We start from the raw sequence: 27,350 nt of genomic DNA, 5'->3' as shown, positions 1-27,350 counted from the left end.
GAAAGGGCCAGAGGTGGGAGGGAGATTCAAAAACAGAGGGAAATATGTACACCTGTGGTCAATTCATGTTGGTGTGTGACAGAAATTAAACCAATATTGTAAAGCAACATCAATCCATTAAAAAGAAAGAAATAGTTCTACAAAAAACTTAGGAAGAATTATTTTCTAATATTGCTGTAGGGGCCCCTTCAAAGGTGAATTATTTTATTTCAGCAGGGAAAAAATGACTTGAATCAGAATAAAAACATCATTGTGTTTTATGGAGGACAAAACAAGTATTAGTTGATGCAGGAGTAATTTCAGTTTTGCATTGGTGAATGTTGCCATTTGATACTGGAATACATTCTTAAATAAATGTGGTTCTGTTATACACCATTTTAATGTGCATATCTTGTTTTATATTTTTTGCCAATGAATTACTGGCTATTTATATACATGTATTTTAGACTATGGAAATGATTTTAGACAAACAGCAAATTCAAGTGATTTTCTTATTCAAGTTCAAAATGGGTCATAAAATGGTGTACACAGTTCTCAACATCAGCAATGCATTTGGCCCAGGAACTGCCTATGAACATACAGTGCAATGGTGATTCAAGAAGTTTTACAGTGGAGACTAGAGCCCTGAAGATGAGGAGCACAGCCATTAGAATTTGACAGGAACCAACTGAGAATATCATCAACGCTGATCCTCTTAGAACTACCCAAGAAGTTGGCCAAGAACTCAGCTTCGTTCATTCTGTGGTCATTTGCCATTTGAAGCAAATTGAAAAGGTGAAAACCTGGGTAAGTGAGTGCTTCATGAGCTGACCACAAATCAAAAAAAATAGTCATTTTGAAGTGTTGTCATCTTTTATTCTATACAACAACACAAACTATTTCTCAATCAGATTGTTACGTCTGGTGAGAAGTGGATTTTATTCACTGTGACAATCAGCTCCATGGTTGGACTGAGAAGTCCAAAGCACATCCCAAAGGCAAACTTGCATGTATAAAAGGTCGTGGTCACTGTAGGTGTCTGTTGCTCATCTTATCCACTCAGGCTGTCTGAAACCCAACATAACCATTACATCAGAGAAGTATGCTCAACAAATCAATGAGATGCACTGAAAATTAGAATGCCTGCAGTCAACATTAGTCAACAGAAAAGGCCCGTTTATTCACAACAACGACGAGTGCTTCAAACGTTGAACAAATGGGGCTGCAGTTTGCCTCATCTGCCATATTCATCTGACCTCTTATCAACCAACTACCATTTCTTCAAGCATCTTGACAACCTCAGTCACCAGAAAATCCTTCCCAAGAATTCAATGAATGCTGAAGCACAGATTTTTATGCTACAGCAATAAACAAACTTATTACTTGTTGGCAAAAATGGATTGACTAAATTGGTCCTCATTTTGATTAATTAAGAGCCTAGTTGTAATGATTTAAAATTCAGGGTCCAAAGGCATAGTTACTTTTGCACAAGTCTAATAGTACAGTAATAAAAAAACTAGGTAGTTTAGTGTGGTTGGAAAATGTATTGCATATTTTGAAAAATCTGTAAGAAGTGGTATATAGCTATAAGCATCTTGAATTTAAAAAATCTGATGTTTATTCTGAGATAATTAAAAGTTATACAGCAAGGGACTCAAGCCAAGGCACGTGTTTCATTAGTTGGTAGTTGATAATTAAAGAAAATGAAGAAGGTAAAGAGACTAGTTTTAAGCATTTTTGTTTGTTGTTTGGGGTCTTGGGAGTGTGCATAGTACATAGGATGTGAGATGCTAGTTCCCATATATGTTTTGATCCCAAGCCCCCAACAGGGCAAGCTTGGGTCTTAATTACTGGACTGCTACTGATTAAGTCCATAGAATGGTGTTTAAAAAAATTACTAAGGGCTGAGATTCATTAGTAGTGTTAGGCATGTTAAAAAAGAGAGAGAAGCTTAAAAGTCTTTAGAAAGTAAAATCAATATGATAGTTGAAGAAACAGAGAATGATGACAAGCTGAAGAACTAAGATGTTTTAACTGGGGTTACTAAACTATGTTACTGCCTATTTAGAGTAAATGAAAACCTTATGAACAATGATCTTTTACTAGTGTGGTTCAAACATGACTTCAGGTGATAAGTTTCTAATCACTGAAGTCAAAAGTCAGAACTTGCCTAAGAAATTGAATATCCAAAGGAAATCTTGAAATTATATTTTAATTCTGAGATATGTTGATTAAATCTTTTGGCTGTTTAACATTGTATAACCTCATTGAAGTATATTTTTATAAGACCAAGCAGACTCTAGTTAGCGTTCATATCTCAGATAAATAATGATTTTTTCTGTATATGAAAACAAGTACTCTAGGTATTATCCATTTTCCAGGCTGAGACATTACAACTCAACATTCTTTTGTAAAAGAAGTACACTGTCTTTGATATGGTACAGTTCATAAATACACCCTGTACTTATTTTCCTTAATGTAGTAGAATAATAAATAAATACCCTTTATTAGTCATCAGTGAGTTTCTTGCTCTTGAAAATAAACTAATCACAATGGTAGCTGGCAGTCCATAAAGGAATAAGGTTGGTTAGTCAAAACATTTGTGGCCTCTTCATGGATCATAGCCTTCTCGTGGCAGAGAGGCTTGGGTCACTCAGTGAAGCTATGAGGCATGTGGAGCAGAGCTATCCAAGAGAGACAGGTTATAGTGAAGAGTTCTAACAAAACGTGGTCCAGTGGAGGAGAAAATACTCCCTCAGGTATTCTTCCTGTGAGAACTCTTGGACAGTATGAAAGGCCAAAAGATGTGACACCAGAAGATGAGCCCTCAGGTCAGACGGTGACCAGTATGCTACTGGGGAAGAGTGGAGGACAATTACTAATAGCTCCAGAAGGAAAGAAGTAGCTGAGCCAAAGTGGAAATGACACCCAATTGTAATACTGTCTGGTGGTGAAAGTAAAAAACTGTAAAAAAAAATACTGCATAGGAACCTGGAATGTTTGGGGCATGATCAAGGAAAATTGGATATGGTCAAATAGGAGATGGCAAGAGTGAACACAGATGTTCTAGAAATCAGTGATCTAAAATGATGGGAATGGCTGTCCAAGAAGCAATAGTTAGAACCAGACATTTAACAACTAATTGGTTCAGAATTGGGAAAGGAGTACAACGAAGCTTTACATTGTCACCCTATTTACTTAGATGCAGAGATCAGTTCAGTTCAGTTCAGTCGCTCAGTCATGTCCAACTCTTTGCGACCCCATGAATCGTAGCACTCCAGGCCTCCCTGTCCATCACCAACTCCCGAAGTTCACTCAGACTCAAAGTCCATCGAGTCAGTGATGCCATCCAGCCATCTCATCCTCTGTGTCCTCTTCTCCTGCCCCCAATCCCTCCCAGCATCAGAGTCTTTTCCAGTGAGTCATGAGGTGCAGGGTACATCATGCCAAATGCCAGGCTGGATGAATCACAAGCTGGAATCGAGAAATAGCAACCTCAGATATGGAGTTGATACCACCTTGATGGCAGAAAATGAAGAGGAGCTAAAGAGCCTCAAGAGTGAAAAAGGAGAGTGAAAAAGCTGACTTAAAACTCAACATTCAAATAACTTAGATCATGGCATCCTGATGGGATGGGAAAACAATGGAAACAGAGGCAAATTTTATTTTCTTGGCTCCAAAATCACTGCAGGTGGTGACTGCAGGCATGAAATTAAAAGATGCTTGCTCCTTGAAAGGAAATCTGTGACAGCCATAGCCCTAGAGTTAAAAAGCAGAAACATCACTTAGCTGACAAAGATGCATATAGGCAAAAATGTGTTTTTCCAGTAGTCATGTACAGATGTGACAGTTGGACCATATAGAAGGTTAAGCACCAAAGAATTGATACTCAAATTATGGGACTGGAGAAGACTCTTGAGATCTCCTTGAACTTCAAGAAGTTTAAACCAGTCAATCCTAAAGGAAATCAACCCTGAATATTCTTCAGAAAGACTGATGCTGATGTTGAAGCTCCAGTAGTTTGTCCACCTGATGTGAAGAGCGAGCTCATTGGAAAAGAGCCAGCTCAAGTGAAATCTTTCCCTTGTGCTGGGAAAGATTGAAGGCAAAAGGAGAAGTAAGCACCAGAGAATTAGATGTTTAGTTAGCATCACCAACTATGATGTGTGAGCAGACTCCAGGAGATAGTGAAAGAGAGGGGAGCCTGGCATGCTGGGGTTCACTGGACCACAAAGTGTTGTGACTGTATTTGTGGAGGTCAGACAGATGTGTCTTTCTTCCCCTGCAGGGAAAGACAACTAAAACCAGAACATTATCAACAGACTGGTTCCAAATAGGAAAAGGAGTACATCAAGGCTGTATATTGTCACCCTGCTTATTTAATGTATATGCATAGTACATCATGAGAAATGCTGAGCTGGAGGAAGCACAGTCTGGAATCAAGATTGCCCGGATAAATATCAATAACCTCAGATATGCAGATGATACCACACTTATGACACAGTGAAGAAGAACTAAAGAGCTTTTTGATGAAAGTGAAAGAGGGGAGTGAAAAGTTGGCTTAAAGCTCAACATTCAGAAAACTAAGATGATGGCATCCAGTCCCATCACTTCATGGCAAATAGATAGGAAAACAGTGGAAACAGTGGTTGTCTCTATTATTCTGGGTTCCAAAATCACTGCAGATGGTGATTGCACCCATCAAATTAAAAGATGCTTACCCCTTGGAAGGAAAGTTATGACCTACCTAGTCAGCATATTAAAAAGCAGAGACATTACTTTGCTAACAAAGGTCCATCTAGTCAAGGCTGTGATTTTCCCAGTGGTCATGTGTGGATGTGAGAGTTGGACTCTAAAGAAAGCTGAGCACCGAAGAATTGATGCTTTTGGACTGTGGTGTTGGAAGACTCTTGAGAGTCCCTTGAACCGCAAGGAGATCCACCAGTTTACCCTAAAGGAAATCAGTCCTGGGTGTTCATTCTAAGGACTAATATTGAAGCTGAAACTCCAGTACTTTGGCCATCTGATGCGAAGATCTGACTCATTTGAAAAGACCCTCATGCTGGAAAAATTGAGGGCAGGAGAAGAAAGGGACACCAGAGGATGAGATGGTTGGATGGCATCACCAACTCTATGGACATGGGTTTGGGTGGACTCTGGGAGTTGGAGATGGACAGGGAGGCCTGGCGTGCTGTGGTTCATGGGGTCACAAAGAGTCGGTCACAACGGACCAACTGAACTGAACTCATCAATATTTTGTACTGATAATTATGTACTGATAATTATGTGGAAAATATAACATGCTGATCCATGGTTATAATGATCATTTCATTAGGTTATTCTCAAAATACGTAACACCATCCTTGTCTTTGGATATCCTAGAAAATAAACCTGGCACCTCAAACACTACTGAGGGGCCTAGGTGTTTTTTAAGGTTATTACTGTATTTTTTATTTGTTCATTTATTCTTTTAGCCACTCAGCATGCAAGATCTTAGCTCCCCAATGAAAAATTAATCCCATGCCCCTTGCTGTGGAAGAGAAGAGTTTAACCACTGGCCCACCAGCGAATTCCCCCATGGAGCCTTTTATCAAAGCGTGGCATTTAATCCAAAATGATCATCCACATTTTCATGTAAAGTAGAATTCTATAGTTTTATAATAATGGTACAGATAATTTCAGCTATGTCTGATCAGTGCTTTTTCTCTTGTATAAAATAGGTGGAAGTTTTTGATCTTCTTTTTGTCACTAATGAAAGCAATTTTCAAAAGACATACATAGTACATTGCCAAGACTGTGCACGAAAAGCAAGTGGAAATCTGGACAATTTCGTGGTGCTAGAAGAATACAAAATGGAGGACCTGATTCAAGTATATGACCAGTTTACATTAGTAAGTGAATTCATTATGTGAGTACATATTTAGCATTTTTGTGAAGCATCAGTGTTTGTTTTCACTTCCTAATTTATAAGAATTAATGACATTCACATTTTCTGTTGGTTCAATAATAGCACATACGAAAAATACTCTTTTTATACTTGGAAAACCTTTTATCTTTATCAAGTCATTTCATGTTCCTGTTATTCCTTTTCAGTTAGAGTGGCCTAATTAATAACATTAATTACATTAAAAACCTTTGTGTACTTTAGAATATTATCATAATATTATGCTACTTAATTGATAAAGCCAAATATTGTTTACTTAATTCTGTAGGTATGATCCCCCATAAAATTGGTATGTTTTTAATACTCCTCTGTTATTATATGTTAATTGTGTTTATTTAAAATGTATTTCTTGTTACAAGTACTAAACTCATGGACATTTTTGATACTGTTTTACTAAGGGTATATAAGATGCATGAAACCAAATTCACAAATTTGTATGCTCTGCACCTTTTCGTTTCAAAGACAAGTGCATTTTCTTCTGATTTGAAATGGCTTTGTGAATGGAAACATTTATTTGTAGCTTGTTAGTATTGTTTAAATGTCTTTTGTTTTAAATGTTGAAATTTAGTTTTGATATTTTCAATTGAATCGTGCATCAGATTGCTTAAAAAAGTTTTGAGAAATAGGTGCTCTTGCTGAGAAAAGTTCACAGACAATTCACTAGTGAAATTTTAATTGAATTTTTATGGGTTTTTTCCACAATTTTTTTTTTGTTTTAATATGTCCTATAAATTCTTGTGATTAAATGATGAAGTAAGAAAAATGAGGGTAATAACTTACAGGTCTTAAGAAATACAGCCCTAAAGGTCACAATAGCAGGTTATTGAACTTCAAGGCTTCCTTTCTAACTCACTTTGTAAATACACTGTAGATTGGTTATAGTCATGAGATAGAGAACACTTTTGAGGAGTAATAATATACTGAAACAATTAACATACCTTACTTTTAATTTTAGGCTCCTTCAGTATCATCCTCCTCTTCTTGATACTGGTCCATGAATATTAAATGACACCTTTTCTCATCTTCAGAAAAGTTCTGCACCACTGGTTTTATAGCTGCTTAATAAGAGTGCTGACTGAAAGCTATGTCTATGCAACCTTCCAAGAATATTGTCAATCAACTGGATATAGGAGAGCATTTCTCTGCTCCAGGATAGATCCAGCTTTTCTTAATTATCATATGTTTTATGTTTATGTGACAAAACTGGCACTGCCCAGTAGACTACTGCTTTGAAGATGTCTTTTTTTTTTTTTTTTTTTAATGTTTCTGGACTTACAAATTAGCTTTCATCTGTATTTTATCCTTTCAAAACTTTCTCTGGGAAGATATACTGCCCTCATTGGTCATATTTTTGCTAAGATAGTTAAATTTAAATCTTTGCTTAAGTGTTTTAATGTGAAAAATTAGAGAAGAAACGTTAGTTTTTCTTGTTGCTTTTTCTTTAAATCACTTTTAAGTTTTTCTGTATTGTTTTGTGCCCATAATGGTTCCAAATTGAAAGTTTTAAAAATGTTTAATAGCCTAATAGTGAAGTTGCAAAGATAATAGGTTGCACATAGACTAAGAAATAAACTTCAGTTTTGTGATTTTTGTTTCTAATCTTGATAGAGATTTACACTATTTATGAATACATATTTATTGCTTGAATATATTTGTGACTGGTATGTTATTTTTTCAAGATTTACCTGCCATTAAATATATGGAGTTCTGTAATTTTAAGCATTACTCCTTTTACATTTCATATGTGTAAATAAAACTTTAAAATTGTACAGAAATTTTACTAAAGTTGTTTCATGTTTAAAGCATTTTCCACTGTTTTAGTTTTGTTAGAGTTTCTGTAAAAACCCAGATTTTGTTCCTTTTCAAATCTTATTATATATATTTTTTATATGTACATATATGTCCACATACCTGTATAACATGTACTTATAATACAGTATAGAATTATAAAAAGATAAATTTTTTAATTTTTCACCTCTAAGGTAGTTTCTGAGATGCCTTCTATAAAGCATTACTTACAAAAGTATGTGTATTTTTAAAGTCAATGTCTTTTATTCTGGTTAGTGAGGTTGCAGTTATTACAATGATTGCCAAAGTGCTGGAAAAATGTATGGTATAAAATGAATAATGAAGTTACAATTTTAAAGGAAACATGTAAGTTTGATAAATTTTATTTATTGTGTGGAAGAGATTCATAACGATGGCCTCCACTCTAATAACAAATATATTATTAAGTGACATTTTCTGAAGTTAGGTGACCTAAAATTCCATGATTTTCTGCTTGTACAACATGGTTCAGTGAGGGGAGAGGGAGAATGTATTTAAATCTTTTATCATTAGTAAATTTTAACAAGCTCTGTGAAATATTTTATTTCATATAAACAAACTACTCTTAATCTTTAACCATTTTATAACAGTTCCTGGTTTTCTTCCTATATCTTACTGAAGCATTTGGCCTTTATTCTCATTTTATCACATTTTCTAGATTTCCAGACAACTTTGGTAAAAGTTCTGTAAATGAAGATGAGAATATGTAGTCCTATCTGAGGAAATGCCTTGGTTTTGTTTTTTTTTTTTTCAAATAACTATAGAAATAATTTAAAGATGTAAGTTGTATATATGTGACTACATTAAGGTAATAATTTTTCAACAATTGAAATGTTAACAGTAATCACTTTATATATATATATAGATATATATACAGATACACATATATATAATTTCAAAAGGAAATAACCCATTTTACTTAAGAAAAATAGTGTGACTCATTATTTTAAATGCTCCATTTTGTGATTCTCTTATAAATGTTTTTCTGCAAAGGTCTTTGGTGCTAAAAGTCAAGACAAATGTTTTTTCAAATAAAGATTAAAATTTAGTCATCAGGACACTTACGAAGATAGTATATTTATAATATATTTGTGCTCCATCCAAGTTTTCCTAACTTTTTATTCCTTACAAGGCATCTTATTGTTTCATCTCTTTTTGAGATGGTTTATTGCCAAGGTTCAATTTACTGAGTTTGCCTACACATAAAAAATGACTTGATTTTCTTTGGCTCATCGGTCAAGAATTATACTTCTCAGAATTTTAAACAGATACAAAAGTGAAATCACATGTACCAGCATCACTCACAAGTATTCATTTAGATTAAAACAGTCCTTCAATACTTATTTTCTTTCATGAATTTTGTACTATCCTTTTAAATTGGATTTTGGAACTTCTCTGGTATCTCAGTGGTTAAGAATCTACCTGCCGGAGAAGGAAATGGCAACCCACTCCAGTACTCTTGCCTGGAAAAATCCCATGGATGGAGGAGCCTGGTAGGCTACAGTCCATGGGATCGCAAAGAGTCGGACATGACTGAGCAACTTCACTTTGACAGAAAACAGCAAAATTCTGTAAAACAATTATCCTTCAAAAAAAAAAAAAAATACGACTGAACGACTTTAACTTCACTTCACTTCAATAAAAAAAAAATTAAAATTAAAATTAAAAAAAATAATCTACCTGCCAGTGCAGGGGACACAGGTTTAATCCTGGTGCAGTGGGATCCCACATGCCTCAGCGCAAGTAAGGCCGTGTGCCACAACTAATGAGTCTATGCTCTAGAGCCCAAATATTGCTGCTGAAGCCTGTTTACTCTAAAGCTCGTGCTCCACAAGGGAATCCACTGCAGTGAGAAGCCTGAACACTGCAACTGGAGAATAGATCTGACTCACCACAACTAGAAGCAGCAGTCAAAGCAACAAAGACACAGCACAGCCTAAAATAATTTTTTTTTTTTTAATTTGGAGGTTGTTTTTGTTTTACTGCAGGAGGTAGGATACCTATGTATAATCTCTACCCAGGTACGTTTTTCCTTTTTTTTATTCAATAAAAAGTTGACATACAAAATTAAGTAAGTTTCAAGTGTTTAACATAGAATTTACGATTTTAAAGGTAATATTCCATTTATAGCTACTGTAAATATTGACTATGCCTTTTAGTTGTAAGAACTCTATGTTTTTTGTGTGTTAATCCCTTATAATGTGCAAATATTTTCTCCCACTTATTAGGTTGTCTTGTCATTTTGTTGATGGTTATCTTTGTTTTATAAATGTGTTTCTTTTAAATTAGGTTATATAATGGCTTTTTGCTTTTATTTCTTTTAGTCAGGAGACAAATCCAAAATATTGTGTGATTTATGTCAAGATAAATGTTTCACCTATGTTTTCTTCTAGGAGTTTTACAGTTTCCAGCTTGTTCTATGGTCTAGCATGTGATGTAATCTGGAGAATGTTCCCTGTGCAGTTAAAAAGAAAGAGTATATAAGTAGGTAAAGAGTCTCCTGCAATACAGGAGACTAAGGAGATGCAGGTTCAGTCCATGGTTTGGGAAGATCCATCCCATTTAGGAGGAAAATGGCAACTCACTCTAGTATTCTTTCCTGAAAATTCCCAAGGACAGAGGAGCCTGGCAATCTACAGTCCGAGGATCAAAAAGCATCTGACACAACTGAGCGACTGTGCATATATGATATATATATGTGTGTGTGTAAGTCCACATGGCTTAATGTGTTACATAAGGGCAGTGTTTCCGTACTAATTTCCTTTCTGGATATAGTGTCCACTAATGTAGGTGCAGCGTTAAAATCTGCTATTCTTACAGTGTTACTGTTATTTCCCCTTTTGGGTCTGTTAGTATTTGCTTTATATATTGAGGTGCTCCTATGTATGTTCATATATATGCATGAGAATATGTTTGTTGTTTCTTGGATTAATCCCTTGATCATGTATGATATAATGAATATCCTCATTTTTGTCATATAACAATCTGTGTTTTAAAATCTACTTTGTCTTATATAAGTATTCTGACCCTAGCTTTCCTTTGGTTTCTATTTGTGTAGAATACCATTTCTATCCCCTCAGTTTTCCACATATAGATGTCTTTAAATTTGAAATCAGTCTGTTGTAGGCAGTCTGTATGATAGGCCCTATTTTCATGTCACTTCAGCTACACCTGTCTTTTATATGGAGGATTTGCCCCATTTACATTTTAAGTAATCAGTTCCAGTTCCAGTAATCAGTGCCAGGCCTCCCTGTCCATCACCAACTCCCGGAGTCCATCCAAACCTATAGCATTGTGTCAGTGATACCATCCAACCATCTCATCCTCTGTCATCCTCTTCTCCTGCCCTCAATCTTTCCCAGCATCAGGGTCTTTTCAAATGAGTCAGCTGTTCGCATCAGGTGGCCAAAGTATTATAGTTTCAGCTTCAACATCACTCCTTCCAATGAACACTCAGGACTGGTCTCCTATAGGATCTCCTTGCAGTCCAAGGGACTCTCAAGAGTCTTCTCCAACACCACAGTTCAAAACCATCAATTCTTTGGTGCTCAACTTTATAGTCCAACTTTCACATCCAACAAGACTACTGGAAAAACCATAGCCTTGACGAGACGGACCTTGGTTAGAAAAGTAATGTCTCTGCTTTTTAATATCCTGTCTAGATTGGTCATAACTTTCCCTCCAAGGAGCAAGCATCTTTTAAATCATGGCTACAGTGACCATCCACAGTGATTTTGGAAGCCAGAAAAATAAAGTTGGCCACTGTTTCCATGTTGCCCATCTATTTGACAGGAAGTGATGGGACTGGATGCCATGATCTTAGTTTTCTGAATGTTGAGCTTTAAGCCAACTTTTTCACTCTCCTCTTTCACTTTCATCAAGAGGCTCTTTAGTTCTTCTTCAATTTCTGCCGTAAAGGTGATGTCATCTTCATATCTGAGCTTATTGATATTTCTCTGGACAATCTTGATTCTATCTTGTACTTCAGCCCAGCATTTCTGATGATGTACTCTGGATATGGGTGACAATATACAGCCTTGATGTACTCCTTTTCCTATTTGGAACCAATCTGTTGTTCCATATCCAGTTCTAACTGTTGCTTCCTGACTTACATACAGGTTTCTCAAGAGGCAGGTCAGGTGGTCCAGTATTCCCATCTCTTGAAGAATTTTCCACAGTTTATTGTGATCCACACAGTCAAAGTCTTTGACATAGTCAATAAAGCAGGAATAGATGTCTTTCTGGAACTCTTCTTGCTTTTATGATGATCCAGGGGATGTTGGCAATTTGATCTCTGGTTCCTCTGCCTTTTCTAAAACCAGATTGAACATCTGTAAGTTCACGGTTCACGTACTGCTGAAGCCTGGCTTGGAGGATTTTGAGCATCACTTTACTAGTGTGTGAAATGAGTGCAATTGTGCGGTAGTTTGAGCATTCTTTGGCATTGGCTTTTTTGGGGATTGGAATGAAAACTGACCATTTCCAGTCCTGTGGCGACTGCTGAGTTTTCCAAATTTGCTGGCATATTGAGTGCACTTTCACAGCATCATCTTTTAGGATTTGATATAGCTCAACTGGAATTCCATCACCTCCACTAGCTTTTTTCGTAGTGATGCTTTCTAAGGCCCACTTGACTTCACATTGGATGTCCGGCTCTAGATGAGTGTGAGTGATCACACCTTCATGATTATCTGGGTCGTGAAGATCTTTTTTATACAGTTCTTCTATGTATTTTTGCCACCTCGTAATATCTTCTGCTTCGTCGGGTCCATACATTTCTGTCCTTTATTGAGCCCATCTTTGCATGACAGATTCCCTTGGTATCTCTAATTTTCTTGAAGAGGTCACCAGTCTTTCCAATTCTATTGTTATCCTCTATTTCTTTGCATTGATCTCTGAGGAAGGCTTTCTTATCTCTTCTTGCTATTCTTTGGAACTCTGCATTCATATGGGTTTATCTTTCCTTTTCCTCTTTGCTTTTTGCTTCCCTACTTTTCTTTGTAAGACATCTTCAGACAGCCATTTTGCTTTCCTGCATTTCTTTTTCTTGGGGATGGCCTTGATCCCTGTCTCTTGTACTGTGTCACAAACCTCCATCCATAGGTCATCAGGCACTCTGTCTATCAGATCTAGGCCCTTAAATCTATTTCTCACTTCCACTGTATAGTCATAAGGGATTTGATTTAGGTCATACCTGAATGTTCTAGTGGTTTTCCCCACTTTCTTCAATTTCAGTCTGAATTTGGCAATAAGGAGTTCACGATCTGAGCCACAGTCATTTCCTGGTCTTGTTTTTGCTGACTGTATAGACCTCCATCTTTAGCTGCAAAGAATATAATCAATCTGATTTCAGTGTTGACCATCTGGTGGTGTCCATGTGTAGAGTCTTCTGTCAGCTGTGTGTTATAATCCCACTGATCCCTGGTGCTCTAGTCTGTTCATCCTTGTTCAGCTTCGGATTATCATCGGAATCTACCTTTGTTCATTGAATTTTTCTTATCTCTTACAGTTTGTTACTGAGCCAATATGTTTCTTCTTTTGATTGTTTTTCAATTCTATAATTTTCATTTAGCCTTTTTGTTGTGAAAATGTTCTGTTATTTGAAAAGATTTGTAAGTGCTTTTGAAATACTTACATGGTAGCTTACTTAAATTCTGGTACTTCAAGCATTTAATTCATCTTGGTATTAATATCCATTGACTAAAATTTCATCCATTTTCTGATATATTAGCATATTTGTAAGAGATGATTTTTCTATTACATACTAGAATTGGGATATTGTATTATGAGATTCTACTACTACTACTACTACTAAGTCACTTCAGTCGTGACCGACTCTGTGCGACCCCATAGACGGCAGCCCACCAGGCTCCGCCGTCCCTGGGATTCTCCAGGCAAGAATACTGGGGTAGGTTGCCATTTCCCTCTCCAGTGCATGAAAGTGAAAACTGAAAGTGAAGTCGCTCAGTTGTGTCTGACTCTTAGCGACCCCATGGACTGCAGCCTACCAGGCTCTTCCGCCCCGGGGGTTTTCCAGGCAAGAAAACTGGAGTCGGGTGCCATTGCCTTCTCAATCTCATTTTTTAGACCGTCAACCTATTGAGCTTAAGCCTGAGTTTTCTCTTGGTCTTTAAAGTTTACCCATCTCTACCTCTATCATTTTTGATAATTATTTTTGCCTTATAGTATGCCTTTCTTTCGTTGTTTGTTTAAATGTTTCCTTATTTCTGGCATCATAATATGTTCCAGTTTCATCTTATATTTTCCTTACAAACATTCTCCTACTCCTGATCAGACATTTTTTCAGTGAATTCTGTAATCTTCTTTACAGAATTATATTTAGAACCAGTATTTTGGCTCAAGTGTCTTCATTTCTCCTAGGGTGTTATTTCTTTTAGACCCTCTTCAGTAAATAGGTGCCCCCACACACACCAAAAAAAAACCTGGTTTAAGTTATCTGTGACTTATTTTTTTCCAGTCTGGTATCTATATAAACTAGTTTCAAATTGTATCCTATATTAGAAGTATAACTGAGTCATCTTTGTTCACAGTTCTTTTTAACTTAAGCTTTACAGTATTTAAACTATTTACCAAGGTTAATTAGGATATTTCTTTCCCCTTCCTGCCAACCTCCATCCACTCAGTGGGCTTGTTATTCATTTAAGTTCTTGTGTAATTATTTGTCTTCTGTTTGGGGCTCCTCTTAACAGCATAGTGTACTGTAATTTTACAGTAGGGATATGTGATATATAGGAAACATACTGCTAAGAATCATTGCATGACAGCATCAGAAAAGTATCACTCTATTCATTAATTTTTCCACTTTTCTTCTTCTCAGCTGTTCCCTGAAATAAGCCGATCCCTTCAGTCTCTAGTGTATTCTTGCTACATTTTTCTTTGCACGATTGAGCAGACAGATGTACTTTATTTCATCTTCTTCCTTATATGTAATGTAGCCTTGTTCATGTAACACTATATAAAGTGTACAATGGAAATCACTCCAAGTCAGCTACTTGAGGGTTTTATTATTTTTTAAAAATGACATTACTCCATTGTGTGGAAGTACTTTTTTTGTTTTTCTTTTTTTTTGGCTGCACTAGGTCTAGGTTGTGGCATGCAGGTTCTTACGCACACATGATCTAAATCATGCAACAATGAATGAACTTGTTGGGGGCAGGATCTGCAATGGGACTATGGAGTCTTAGCCACTGGTGAAGCAAGCATGTCCCAAGACTAGGTTTTAGACTATTTTAAATTTGTGTTTGTATAAAGTATCCCTGGAAACTTCCAATTTGGTGAATACATAGAATTTTAGGTACAGTTTTATACCCAGAGAAGATGGTATCTCCAAGCCTCTTTCCATAGGCCTTATGCATCTCCTCCATCCAACTATTCCTGAGCTATAGTCTATATAGTAATTGCAAACACTCTTGGAATTGCAAGCCAAGAAAAGAAGTCTTACCTTTTAGTGCAAGATAAGTTAAGCCAACCATCTGGTGGACACAATTTAACCTGAAACAGGAAATTTCAATGAGGCAGGTTTTGCTAATGCAACTAATACTGCCTAACTGAAAGTCAATTTATTGAGTAAAGGTAAAAATAGCATTAGAGAGCAGCAGCCTTCTTTCCAATGAAAATGTGGAAAAGATGGGTCTTCAACATATTAAGAAACCTGAGATGCTGGGTAAGGAATTGCAGGCCACCTTAAATGGTTTGTCCAAAATACGAGAATAGAGAAAGCAGCAACTACTAATAAAACTGTGAACTATTGTGGAACTTACCACTTTTGAGAAGAGAAAAAATGCACCCACCCCCTCAATTTCACACATGGTCTATAGTACAATTTTATTAGATTTTCTGAAACTTCTCTGACATGTACATGACAGAGCTTGTTCTAAAGTGTACCCTGATTGAAGAGCTTGCACCCACTGCTGACCAAATCTCATACTGCCTTTACTAACCCTTCACGGAGAGTGATAGCAAGTTGCATCTAGATACTATGCTGCCCAAAACAGGGCACCAAACATGGCTTTAGATACCGGTGGTTGTTCAGTCATCCAGTCCAACTCTTGGCCACCCTATGGACTGCACCATGCCAGGCTTGCCTGTCATTCACTACCTCTTGGAATTTGCAGAAACTCATGTCAGTTGTATTGATGATGCTGTTCAACCATCTTATCCTCTGTGTCTCCCTCTCCTCCTGCCCTCAGACTTTCCCAGCATCAGGGTATTTTCAAGTCAGTCAGCTCTTTGCGTCAGGCAGCCAGAGTGTTGGAGTTTCAGCTTCAACATCAGTCCTTCCAGTGAACACCCGGGACTGATCTTTAGAATGGGCTAGTTGGATCTCCTTGCAGTCCAAGGGACACTCAAGAACCTTCTCCAGCACCACGTTTTGAAAGTATCAATTCTTTGGTTCTCAGCTTTCTTAAAACGTTTCTTGTATCTTCTCCATTCTTTTTTGGGGATCCTGGATCATCTTTACTATCATCATTTTGAATTATTTTTCTGGAACATTGCCTATCTCCATTCAGTTGTCTTTCTGAGGTTTTATTTGTCTTTTCATGTGGAACATAACCTTCTGCTTTTCCATCCTGTGTAACTTTTTGTAATAGGGTTTTTGTTCTAGAACTGTGGTATTGTGGTCATTCTTCCTCCTCCTGTCTGCCCTCAGGTGGATAAAGCTAAGAGTCTTATGTAAGTTTCCTGGTGGGAGAGACTGGCAGTGGGGAAAAGACTGGATCTTGCTCTGAGCGTAGGGCTGTGTTCAGTAGAACTTTAGTCCAATAATCCGTGATGTATGGTGGTGTGCCTCTTCCCTGTTAGTCCTTTGGCCTGAGGTGACCCAGCACTGAGGTCTACAGGCTCTGTGGTAGGGTTAAAGGCAACTTCCAAGAGGCTTATGCCAAAATGCATCTTCCAGGACTACCGTTGCCAGTGCCCCTACCCCTGTGGTGAGCCCCAACCAACTCATGCCTCCAAAGGAGATCCTGAGATACTAAGAGGTAGGTCTGGTTCAGACTCCTGTAAGGTCATTGATCCTTTTCTCTGGGTCTTGGTGCACCAGGATTCTGTTTGTGCCCTCCAAGAGTGAGCCTTGGTTTCCTCAGTCCTGTGGAAGCCCTTGAATCAAATCCCAGATTATATGGGAATCTAAGTTAGATTTTATGGGAATTCCTAGTCTCTCTGTCAGATCGTCAGACTGGGAAGCCTGACATTAGACTCAGAACATTAACAACAGTGGGAAAACTTGATTGGTTTTATTGATCTCTATGGTGTAGGTCTGGAGAAGGCAATAACACCCCACTCCAGTACTCTTGCCTAGAAAATCCCACGGACGGAGGAGGAGGATGGAGTCCGTGGGGTCGCTAGAGTCAGACACGACTGAGCAACTTCACTTTCACTTTTCACTTCCATTCATTGGAGAAGGAAATGGCAACCCACTCCAGTGTTCAGACAAGAAGCCTGGTGGGCTGCCATCTCTGGGGTCACACAGAGTCAGACATGACTAAAGCGACGCAGCAGCAGCAGGGTGTAGGTTATCCACTCAACAGGTATGTGATTTGATTTTATCTTGTTGGCACTCCTTTCTACCATCTTGTTACAGCTCCCCGCCCCCCCGCCCAGTTGAAATGTATGTATCTTTTTTCATTGGATGCCAGTATCCTATTGTAGGTGGTTGTTCAAAGCTAGTTGCAGTTTTGGACAATGATCAATTTTAAAAGTGTATCACACAAAAGTCAAATACCAGAAAGATAGAAGAGAAATGATCAAAAGCAGTATTGGAAGTTGTTGTTCATTCGCTAAGTCATGTCCGACCCCAGGTACTGCATTATGCCTCATTTCCCTGTTGACTATCCCCTGGGGTTTGCTCAGATTCCTGTCCATTGAGTCAGTGATGCCATCCAACCATCTTATCTTCTGTCTTCCCCTTCGTCTGCCCTCAATCTTTCCCAGCATCAGGATCTTTTCCAAGAGTCAGCTCTTTACCTCATGCCTATCTTTGTATAAAATGTTGCCTTGATATCTTCAGTTTTCTTGAGGAGATCTCTAGTCTTTCACGTTGTATTATTTTTCTTTCTTTTTTTTTGCGTTCTTTTTTTTTTTTTTTTTTTTTGGCCTTTTTCACTTAAGAAGGCTTTCTTGTCTCTCCCAGCTATTATTTGCATTCAATACTGTATTCAGTTGGGATATATTTCCCTTTATGTTTTGCGTTTCACGGCTCTTCTTTTCCAAACTATTTGTAAGCCCTCATTAGACAACAATTTTGCATTCTTGTGTTTCTTTTTCTTTGAAATTTTTTTTGGTAACTGCCTCCTGTACAGTGTTATGAACCTCTGTCCTCAGTTCTACAGACACTCTGTCTACCTGATCTAATCCCTTTAATCTATTTGTCACCTCCACTGTGTAAACATAAAGGATTTGATTTAGGTCGTATCTGAATGGCCTACTGATTTTTCCTCCTTTCTTGAATTTAAGCCTGAATTTTGCAATAAGGATCTGATGATCTGAACCACAGACAATTCCAGGACTTGTTTTTGCTGACTGTTTAGAGCTTCTCCATCTTCAACTGCAAAGAAAATAATCAATCTGATTTCAGTATCTCTTGATTTCTTTTATTGGTGTTAAAACTAGAAGGTCTTATAGATCCTCAAAGAACCATTAAACTTCAAGTTCTTTAACATTAGTGATTGGGGCATACATAGATTACTGTGATGTTGAGTAGTTTGCCTTGGAAATGAACCAAGATCATTCTGTCTTTTACCAGATTGCACCCAAGTACTGCATTTTTGCACTCTTACTGTGTGAGCTATTCCCTTTATTCCAAGGGATTCTTGCCCAAAATAGTAGATATATGGTCATCTGAATTAAAGTCACCTAGGACCCAGGGATTCCCTCAGGAGGATGGTGTTGGTGAATAGGGAGAATAAAAGGAGAGGGAAAGAGGCTTGATCTTCCTTGGTTTACACAGAAAGCCAATAAAGTTCCTGATATAGAACTTGCTCTGTTCACGGAGGCTACAGGCGCCCTCTCAGTGGGGTGAGGATGCAGGACACCCTCTTCCCGGTGAAGAGGCAGGGCGCCTTCCAGATCGGGTCTTAGAAGCCCAGGCAAAAAAGTGAACTCAGAGAGCCCCTGTGTTCCAAGTAGTCATCCTGAAAGAAGAACAGAGAGAAAAGGGGAAAAAAAATGACACGGGGAGACCAAGCCTGATGAGCAAGGCCCATAACTTTATTTTTAAAAGGAGCTTTTATACCCTCAGTTGTACATAGAGGGTGTGGAGTCATGCAGGGTCAGCAGCCCTGACCCTTGTCGAGACCAGGCTTGCTTTCTGCAAACCTATCATATACAAAGGCTTTAGGTGATTTACATCATCTTCTGGCCAGGAGGCCTGTTAACATTTTATGACTCTTTGTTCTGATAAAAGTTAGTCAACCAGAAAACTTATTTTCTCTAAAAGTAATTTTTCTAAAGTTTGGCGCCGCTCTCTGAAAGCACTAGATACAGTTGCATTCCTATAGGGCAAAGGTGCAGTGGGCTATAGCAAGGAAAGAATTTACCACCTCAAGGGTCTAAAGTTGTTAACACCAAGGCCACTGCTTATTTTTCTATATACTAAATATATCAATTAACATACTCCCAGGGACACAGTGGGTAAGGGATATGGAAACCTGGCAGCAAGCATTGGCTCAACAATGAAATCCTTTACCAGTTCTCCTCAAAAGGGTCTATATTATTAGAATGTTTTAAGCTTCTCATGCCTGTCATAGTTGGGAGGCTGTAAACACATGCATAGCTGTAAGAGTCCAGATAAACCTGTCAGGCAAGTTAGAAAGCCATCTGAGGGATTTGAATTGGAACACTCCTGTTGTGCCCAGGAGGCTTATTAACTAGAGTTCTAAGTTGATTTCCTTCAGAGAAAGGTGGTTGGGGATAGGACCGCCCCCCGCCCGCGCCCTGCCGTTAATGTCAGAGGAATTGGTGAAAATCATAGAATAGTAAGACACATTCTGGTTTGGCGGTAAATGCTCGAGCAGGTCCAGGGGGTCCCTTGAGTCCTGATTCGCCTTTGCCTTCAGGTCCTCTCTGCATGACCTTTGTCATGGGTGGTATCTCCCATGCTGGCTCCCAGCAGCCACCCATTCTTGTTCATTTTATATCACTGATGTTGATGTTTACTCTTGCCGTCTCCTGCTAAACCATGACCTATTTATCTTGATTCATTGACCTAACATTCCAGGTTCCTATGTAATACTGTTCTTTAACAATACAATACTTTCACTACCAGAAACATCCACAACTGAGCATAGTTTCTGTTTGGCCTAGGCACATCATTTTTTTCTGGAGCTGCTTCTCCACCCTTCTTCAGTAGCATATTGGACACTTACCGACCTGGGGGGCTGATCTAGTGTAATATCTTTTTGCCTTTTCATACTGTTCATGTTCATGAGGCTCTTGTGGGAAGAATACTGGAGTGGTTTGTAATTTCCTTCTCCAGTGGATCACATTTTGTTAGAACTGTCCACTGTGACATGTTGATCTTGTACGACATGGAACATACCTTCACTGAGTCATTCTACTAAACTTTAAATGTGTTAAAAGATAATGTGTTCAAAGAAGAACCCATGCACTGAAACTAACACAACATTGTAAATCAACTCTACACTAATAAAAATTCTTAAATTTCCACCAAACCAGCATAACATTATAAATTAACAGTGTTTAAACAATTTTTTAAAACCTGCAAATGAATGTTGATGGCACCATTATTCGTAATTGCTCAAAAGTGGGAGTAATGAAATAACCTTCAATGGGGACATGGATACACTTACTGGTATGGTACATCCAATGGAGTATTGTTCAGTGATTGGAAGAAATGAGCTACAGAGACACAAAAAGACATGTTTCAACCGTAAATTACATGACTAAGTTAAAGAAGTCAATATGAAAGGTCTACAGACTATATGATTGCAACTCTTAAGATAGTCTTTTAAAAAGCAAAAATATGAGAGGAAAAGATATGTTGTGAAAGTAAAATGGAGAAGGAATGAATATGTAAACTACAGATGGTCAAATTTCTGAATAATATTGTAATAGTAAATGCATGTTGCACATTTTTTCCTTTAATTGAAGTTGCTTAGAAAAATAACTAAGGTTGAATGGTTTTTTTCCTGAAATGTCATGAGCATTTTCAGGCTTTTGTTGCCATTGTGATGTTCAGTAAGATAAGGGGAGAGTTTTCTACAACAAGCCCTCTACTGCATACAAACATGTAAAAATAAAAAAGGCACACACGTTTAAGATGTTAAATTACAGGTCTATATACCCTCCTGAGCATGAAAAACAGTACAGGTGGCCCCTACTGTGCCTGACAGTAAGACTGAAATTCTCTCTCTATTGCCCTGGTCAGACTGTTTGTAGAAGATCCTGCCACTTGTTTTGAGGATCCAGTTGACTGTGATAGAAAATGCTAAAGGAAATACTGATTGTCGGGACTTTGTGGGAGTGATAAGGTCTGCTCATGATGCTTTTGAACTGTGGTGTTGGAGACAACTCTTGAGAGTCCCCTGGACTGCAAGGAGATCCAACCAGTCTATTCTAAAGGAGATCAGCCCCAGGTGTTCTTTGGAAAGAATGATGCTAAAGCTGAAACTCCAGTACTTTGGCCACCTCATGCGAAGAGTTGACTCATTGGAAAAGACTCATGCTTAGAGGGATGGGTGCAGGAGGAGAAGGGGATGACAGAGGATGAGATGGCTGGGTGGCATCACTGACTCCATGGATGTGAGTCTAAGTGAACTCCGGGAGTTGGTGATGGACAGGGAGGCCTGGTGTGCTGCAATTCATGGGGTTGCAAAGAGTCGGACATGACTGAGCAACTGAACTGAACTGAACCTCATCACTGATCCAGACACTACCAGGTAAGTGTTCTTGGGAGTCGTTTTTGCTCTGAAATTTTTCTACCAGCAGGGATTGGACCTTTCTACACCTTTACCACCATGACCCTAGTCTGACAATGGTTTCCACTGTCCTCTGCTGTCCTGTGATATCCAGGTGAACAAGCAGAACAGTGAAACTCACCTAGTAGACAGGTGGAAAGGAGGGTTCCCCTCTGAGACACCACAGGTCAGCAGACTGCCCTTCTTCCCAGACCAGCTGGGGAGGCAGAGTAGGAGGAGGGTCTATAGCAGCTGGAGAAATTCAAACCCTGTGGTTAGTAATCCCTTTTCCAACCAAAGGGACAGGTTAACCAGTAATGTCCTTGTAAATATGACTGGGTACCTGGCTTTGTGAACAAGACAGCACCTTTGAAAAGTGGCTGGGAATGGGACACCTGCTGTACCTTTCTCCAGCTAAGCATTCAATAGGAAGCATGCTGAAACTGTTATCTTTAAAAAAACAAACAAAAGGATTAAAAGAATGAACTTTTCCAGACATATTTTACACATGAATTCTTTTAAACCAAGGACACAATACTTTGTGTATTTTGCAAAGATAGTTGAATCTATTTTATTTAAGTTTTTATGCCATTAGAAAATAAAATATAAACACAAACCATGAGAAGAAACAACTTCACAGCTGATCCACACTGTCATGTGGTCCTGAAGGACACTCCCACTGAAGCTAGAAGCCAAATGAAAGAAGGCTTCACAGCCAACCAAAGACAGATGAGAGAGGGGAATGCAAAGCTTGGGAAATCCACGTGTCCAACTCTCTGACCCCATGGACTGCACCACAACCAGGCCTCCCTGTCTGTCACCAACTCCTGGAGCTTACTCAAATTTATGTCCATTGAGTTGGTGATAGCATCCAACCATCCTTTGTCCTCCCCTTCTCCCACCTTCAATCTTTACAGCATCAGTGTCTTTTCAGATGAGTCAGTTCTTCACATCAGGTGGCCAAAGTATTGGAGTTTCAGCTTCATCATCAGTCCTTCCAGTGAATATTCAGGACTGATTTCCTTTAGGATGGACTGGTTGGATCTCCATGCAGTGCAAGGGACTCTCAAGAGTCTTCTCCAACACCACAATTCAAAAGCATCAATTCTTCGGCGCTCAGCTTTCTTTATGGTCCAACTCTCACATCCATAAATGACCACTGCAAAAACCATAGCCTTGACTAGATGGACCTTGGAAAAGTAATGTCTTTGCTATTTAATATGCTGTCTAGGTAGGTCATAACTTTGCTTCCAAGGAGTAAGCGTCTTTTAATTTCATGGCTGCAGTTACCATCTGCAGTGCTTTTGGAGCCCCCAAAATAAAGTCAGCCACTCTTTCCACTGTTTCCCCAACTGTTTGCCATGAAGTGAGGGGGCCGGATGCCATGAACTTTGTTTTGTTTTTGTTAATTCTTTTTTAAAATTTTATTTTAATTTGAGGCTAATTACTTTACAATATTGTGGTGAGTTTTGCCATACATTCACATGTATCAGCCATGGGTGTACATGTGTTCCCCATCCTGAACCACCCTCCCACCTCTCTACCATCCCATCCCTCAGGGTCATGCCAGTGCACCAGCCCTGAGCACACTGCCTCATGCATTGAACCTGGACTGGCGATCTATTTCACATAGGATAATATACATGTTCCAATGCTATTCTCTCAAATCATCCCACCCTCACCTTCTCCCACAGACTCCAAAGTCTTATTCTTTACATTTGTGTCTCTTTTGCTGTCTCGCATATAGGGTCATTGTTAGCATCTTTATAAATTCCATATAATTGTATTAATGTATTGGGGTTGTTTTTTTTTTTCTTCTGACTAACTTTGCTCTCCCTAATAGGCTCCAGTTTCATCCACCTTGTTAGAACTGATTCAAATGCATTCTTTTTAATAGCTGAGTAATAGTCCATCCTAGAGGAGATCAGTCCTGTGTGTTCAATTGGAAGGACTGATGTTGAAGCTGAAACTCCCAATATTTTGGCCACCTGCTGCGAAGAGCTGACTCATTTGAAAAGACCCTGATGCTGGGAAAGATTGAAGGCAGGAGGAGAAGGGGATGACAGAGGATGAGATGGATGGCATCACCAACTAGATTGACATGGGTTTGGGTGGATTCCGGGTGTTGGTGATGGACAGGGAGGCCTGCCATGCTGCAATTCATGGGGTCGCAAAGAGTCGGACACGACTGAGCTACTGAATTTTACTGAACATGAAAGAATAAAGTCAAAAAAAAATAAGTGTACAAAAGCAAAGTAAAGCATAAAGTTTTAAAAGAAATGAAGAGGTCTAGATAACTGGATTAATAAAAGGTAATAAATTTGCCTTACTCCTCTGGACTGACTTTTTTCTGTATACCTTAAATTCTTTGAAAGTAAGTCATTAGTACTAAAGTCACAGGAGTAGATGGGTAACACTTTTAAAGTCCATGTAGGCATTTGTGTTACTCTTTTCTTCAAAATATTAAGTCTAAGTTTACTGTTTTCAGGAAAAAAAAAATGTACTTTTACATGTAAGTTTATTTCATCCGTCAGTCTCTCAATGATCTTGACTTACTTAGCAATAGATCTTGACATTTTTAAATAGAGTTTAAAGAGACTACAAAGGTCAGTTGGCTAGAAGTAGAACAGCTCAGAAATATGACCACCAGTTGTATTCAGGTCTCACATTATCTTCATTTTTTCTCTACTTCTCTTTCTCTTCTTTTTACATCTCATAAATATGACTTTTATTTTTCAACTTTTTAATTGAAATATAGTGGCTTTACAATGCTGTTATAGTTTCCTCTGTACAATGAGGTGAGTCAACCCCATATTATATATACAACTACTCCGTCTATGAACCCCCTTCCTTTCCCATACCACTCCTGTAGGTCATTACGTAACACCAAGTTGAGCTCCTTGTGTTATACAGCAGCTTTCCAGTAGTTATCTGTTTTGCACATGGTAGTGTGTATATGTCAATGCTACTCTCCCAATTTGTCCCAACTTCTTTCCTTCTCATCACAAGTCCATTCTCAATGTCTATGTCTATTCCTATCCTGCAAATAGGTTCATCAGTGCTATTTTTCTAGATTCTGTATATGTTAATATACAATTTTTATCTTCTGACTGACTTCACTCTATAACAGGCTCTAGGTTCATCCATCTGACTATAAATAGCTCAGTTTTATTCCATTTCGCAGATGAGTAATATTCCATTGTATATACGTTCCACATCTTCTTTACCCATTCACCTGTTGATGAACATCTAGGTTGCTTCCATGTCTTGGTTATTGTAAATAATGATACAATGAATATTGGGGTTCATGTGTACTTTTAAAATTACATTTTCCTGGGAGTATATGCCCGTTGTGAGATTGCTGGGTCATATGGGAGTTCTGTTTGTAGTTTTTAAAGGAACATCCATACTGTTCTCCACAGTGGCTGTGTCAAATTACTTTCCTACCAACATCAAAAGAGGGTTCCCTCTTCTCCACATCCTTCCCAGCATTTATTTGTAGATTTTCTGGTGATGGCCAATCTATTAGATTTGAATTTCTCTAATAATGAGCAATGTGGAGCCTCTTTTCATGTGCCTCTTGGCCATCTGTATGTGTTCTTTGGAGAGATGTACATTTAGTCTTGTTTGACTTTTTTTAATATTGAGCTTCATTAGCTGTTTGTATATTTTCAAGGTTAATCATTTGTCTATTCCTTTATTTTAAAATATTTTCTCTGATTCTGATGGTTTTCTTTTAGTCTTATTTATGGTTTCCTTTGCTGTGCAAAAGTTTTTAAGTTTAAATACGTGTCATTTAAATTTTTTTTTTCATTACTCTATAAGGTGTGGTGATCTGTGTCAAAGAGTGTTTTTGTATGTTTCTTGCTGTGATCTATGTCAAAAGAATGCTTTTCTTATGTTTTACTGTATGAAGTTTTACAGTGTCCAGTTAGATCTTCAATTCATTTTGAGTTTGTGTTTGTGTATGGTGTTAGGTAGTGTTCTAATTTCATTATTTTACATGAAGTTGTCCAGATTTCCCAGCACCATTTATTGAAGAGGCTGTCTTTTCTCCACTGTATGTTCTTGCCTTTTTTGTCCAAGATAAGGTGCCCATAGGTATGTGGTTTTATCTCTGGGCTTTTATCTTGTTCCATTGGTCTATATTTGTTTTTGTGGAAGTACTGTACTGTCTTGATGATTGCATTTTAGTATAGTCAGGAATCCTGGTTCCTCTAGCTCCATGACTTACTTTTTCATCATCACTTTGGTTATTTGAGGTATTTTGGATTTCCAGAAAACCTGTAAAATTTTTTGTTCTAGTTCTGTAAAAAATGCCTTTGGTGATTTGATAGGAACCCTGGTGGCTCAGACAGTAAAAGCGTCTGTCTACAATGCTGGAGACCCGGGTTCGATGCCTGGGTTGGGAAGATCCCCTGGAGAAGGAAATGGCAATCCACTCCAGGACTATTGCCTGGAAAATCTCATGGACCGAGGAGCCTGGTAGGCTACAGCCCATGGGGTCACAAAGAGTCAGACACGACTGAGCGACTTCACTTTCACTTTCACCTCGAATCTGAAGATTGCTGTACGGATTTTCATTTTCACTGTACGGATTCTTCCAAACCAAGAACATGGTATATAGTTCTCCATCTCTTTGTGTCCTCTTTGATTTCTTTCATCAATGCTTTATCATTTTCTGACTATAGGTATTTTGCTTCGTTAAGTAGGTTTATTCACAGATAACTTATTCTATTTTTTGTGATAATAATGTTTAATTCACCAAGTTAAGTTTTTAAATTTCGTTTTCTGTTTTCTTGTTAGTTTATAAAAATGTAAGAGATTTCTGTGCATTAATTTTGTATCCTGCAGCTTTACTAACTTCATTAAGTCCAATCGTTTTCTGGTGGCCTTTTTTGGATTTTCTACATATAGTAATGTATAATCTGCAAACAGTGACAGTTATACTTCTTTTCAAATTTGTATTCTTTTTCATTCTTTTTCTTCTCTGATGTCAGTGGCTAGGACTTCCAAAACAAAGTTGAATGATAGTGGTGAGAGTGGACATCCTTTTGTCTTGTTCCTAATCTTAGAGGAAATACTTTCAGTTTTTCACCATTGAGAAACATATTTGCTGTGGTTTGTCATATATGGACTTTATTATGTTGAGGTATATGAGGCATAGAGGTTTCTTCTATGCCCATTTTCTGAAGATGGTTTCATCATAAATTGCTGTTAAACTTTGTCAAAGGCTTTTTCTTCATCTGTTGAGATGATCATGTGGTTTTTATTCTTTACATTGACTAACCTATATTGAGGACTTCCTTTTACCTCAGCTGGTAAAGAATCTGCCTGCAATGCGGGAGACCTGGGTTTGATCCCTGGGTTGGGAAGATCCCCTGAAGAAGGGAACGACTACCCACTCCAGTATTCTGGCCTGGAGAATTCCATGGATTGAGTCCACGGGATCGCAAAGAGTCAGACGGGACTGACCCCAACTTTCATTTTCACTTTCACCTATATTGAAGAAACCTTGCATCCCTGGGATATATCCCTTGATTGTGTTTTCTTTTAATTGTTATTGGACTCTGTTTGCTAGTATTTTGTTGAGGATTTTTATTTCTGTGTTCATCAGAGTTATTGGTCTATAATTTTGTATGTGTGTGATGTCTCATTTTGAC

General features: G+C 38.1%; 1 protein-coding gene across 1 annotated transcript in view; it reads left to right on the top strand.

The window, feature by feature from the left end:
* LOC133243828 (lysine-specific demethylase 6A-like) overlaps positions 1 to 7,684 on the top strand; it is a 185,273-nt gene extending 177,589 nt beyond the window's left edge. The window contains exons 28-29 of the mRNA XM_061410557.1: positions 5,700 to 5,887; positions 6,879 to 7,684. Coding sequence (XP_061266541.1) covers positions 5,700 to 5,887; positions 6,879 to 6,921 — 231 coding nt within the window. The 3' untranslated portion in view covers positions 6,922 to 7,684. The remainder of the gene's footprint in view (positions 1 to 5,699; positions 5,888 to 6,878) is intronic.
* Positions 7,685 to 27,350: the final 19,666 nt, after the last annotated feature.

The sequence above is a fragment of the Bos javanicus genome, chromosome Y (genome assembly GCF_032452875.1).
Source record: "Bos javanicus breed banteng chromosome Y, ARS-OSU_banteng_1.0, whole genome shotgun sequence".
Taxonomy (NCBI): Eukaryota; Metazoa; Chordata; class Mammalia; order Artiodactyla; family Bovidae; genus Bos; species Bos javanicus.
The sequence above is the reverse complement of the archived record's forward strand: the minus strand, read 5'-3'. Positions and strand labels throughout refer to the sequence as shown.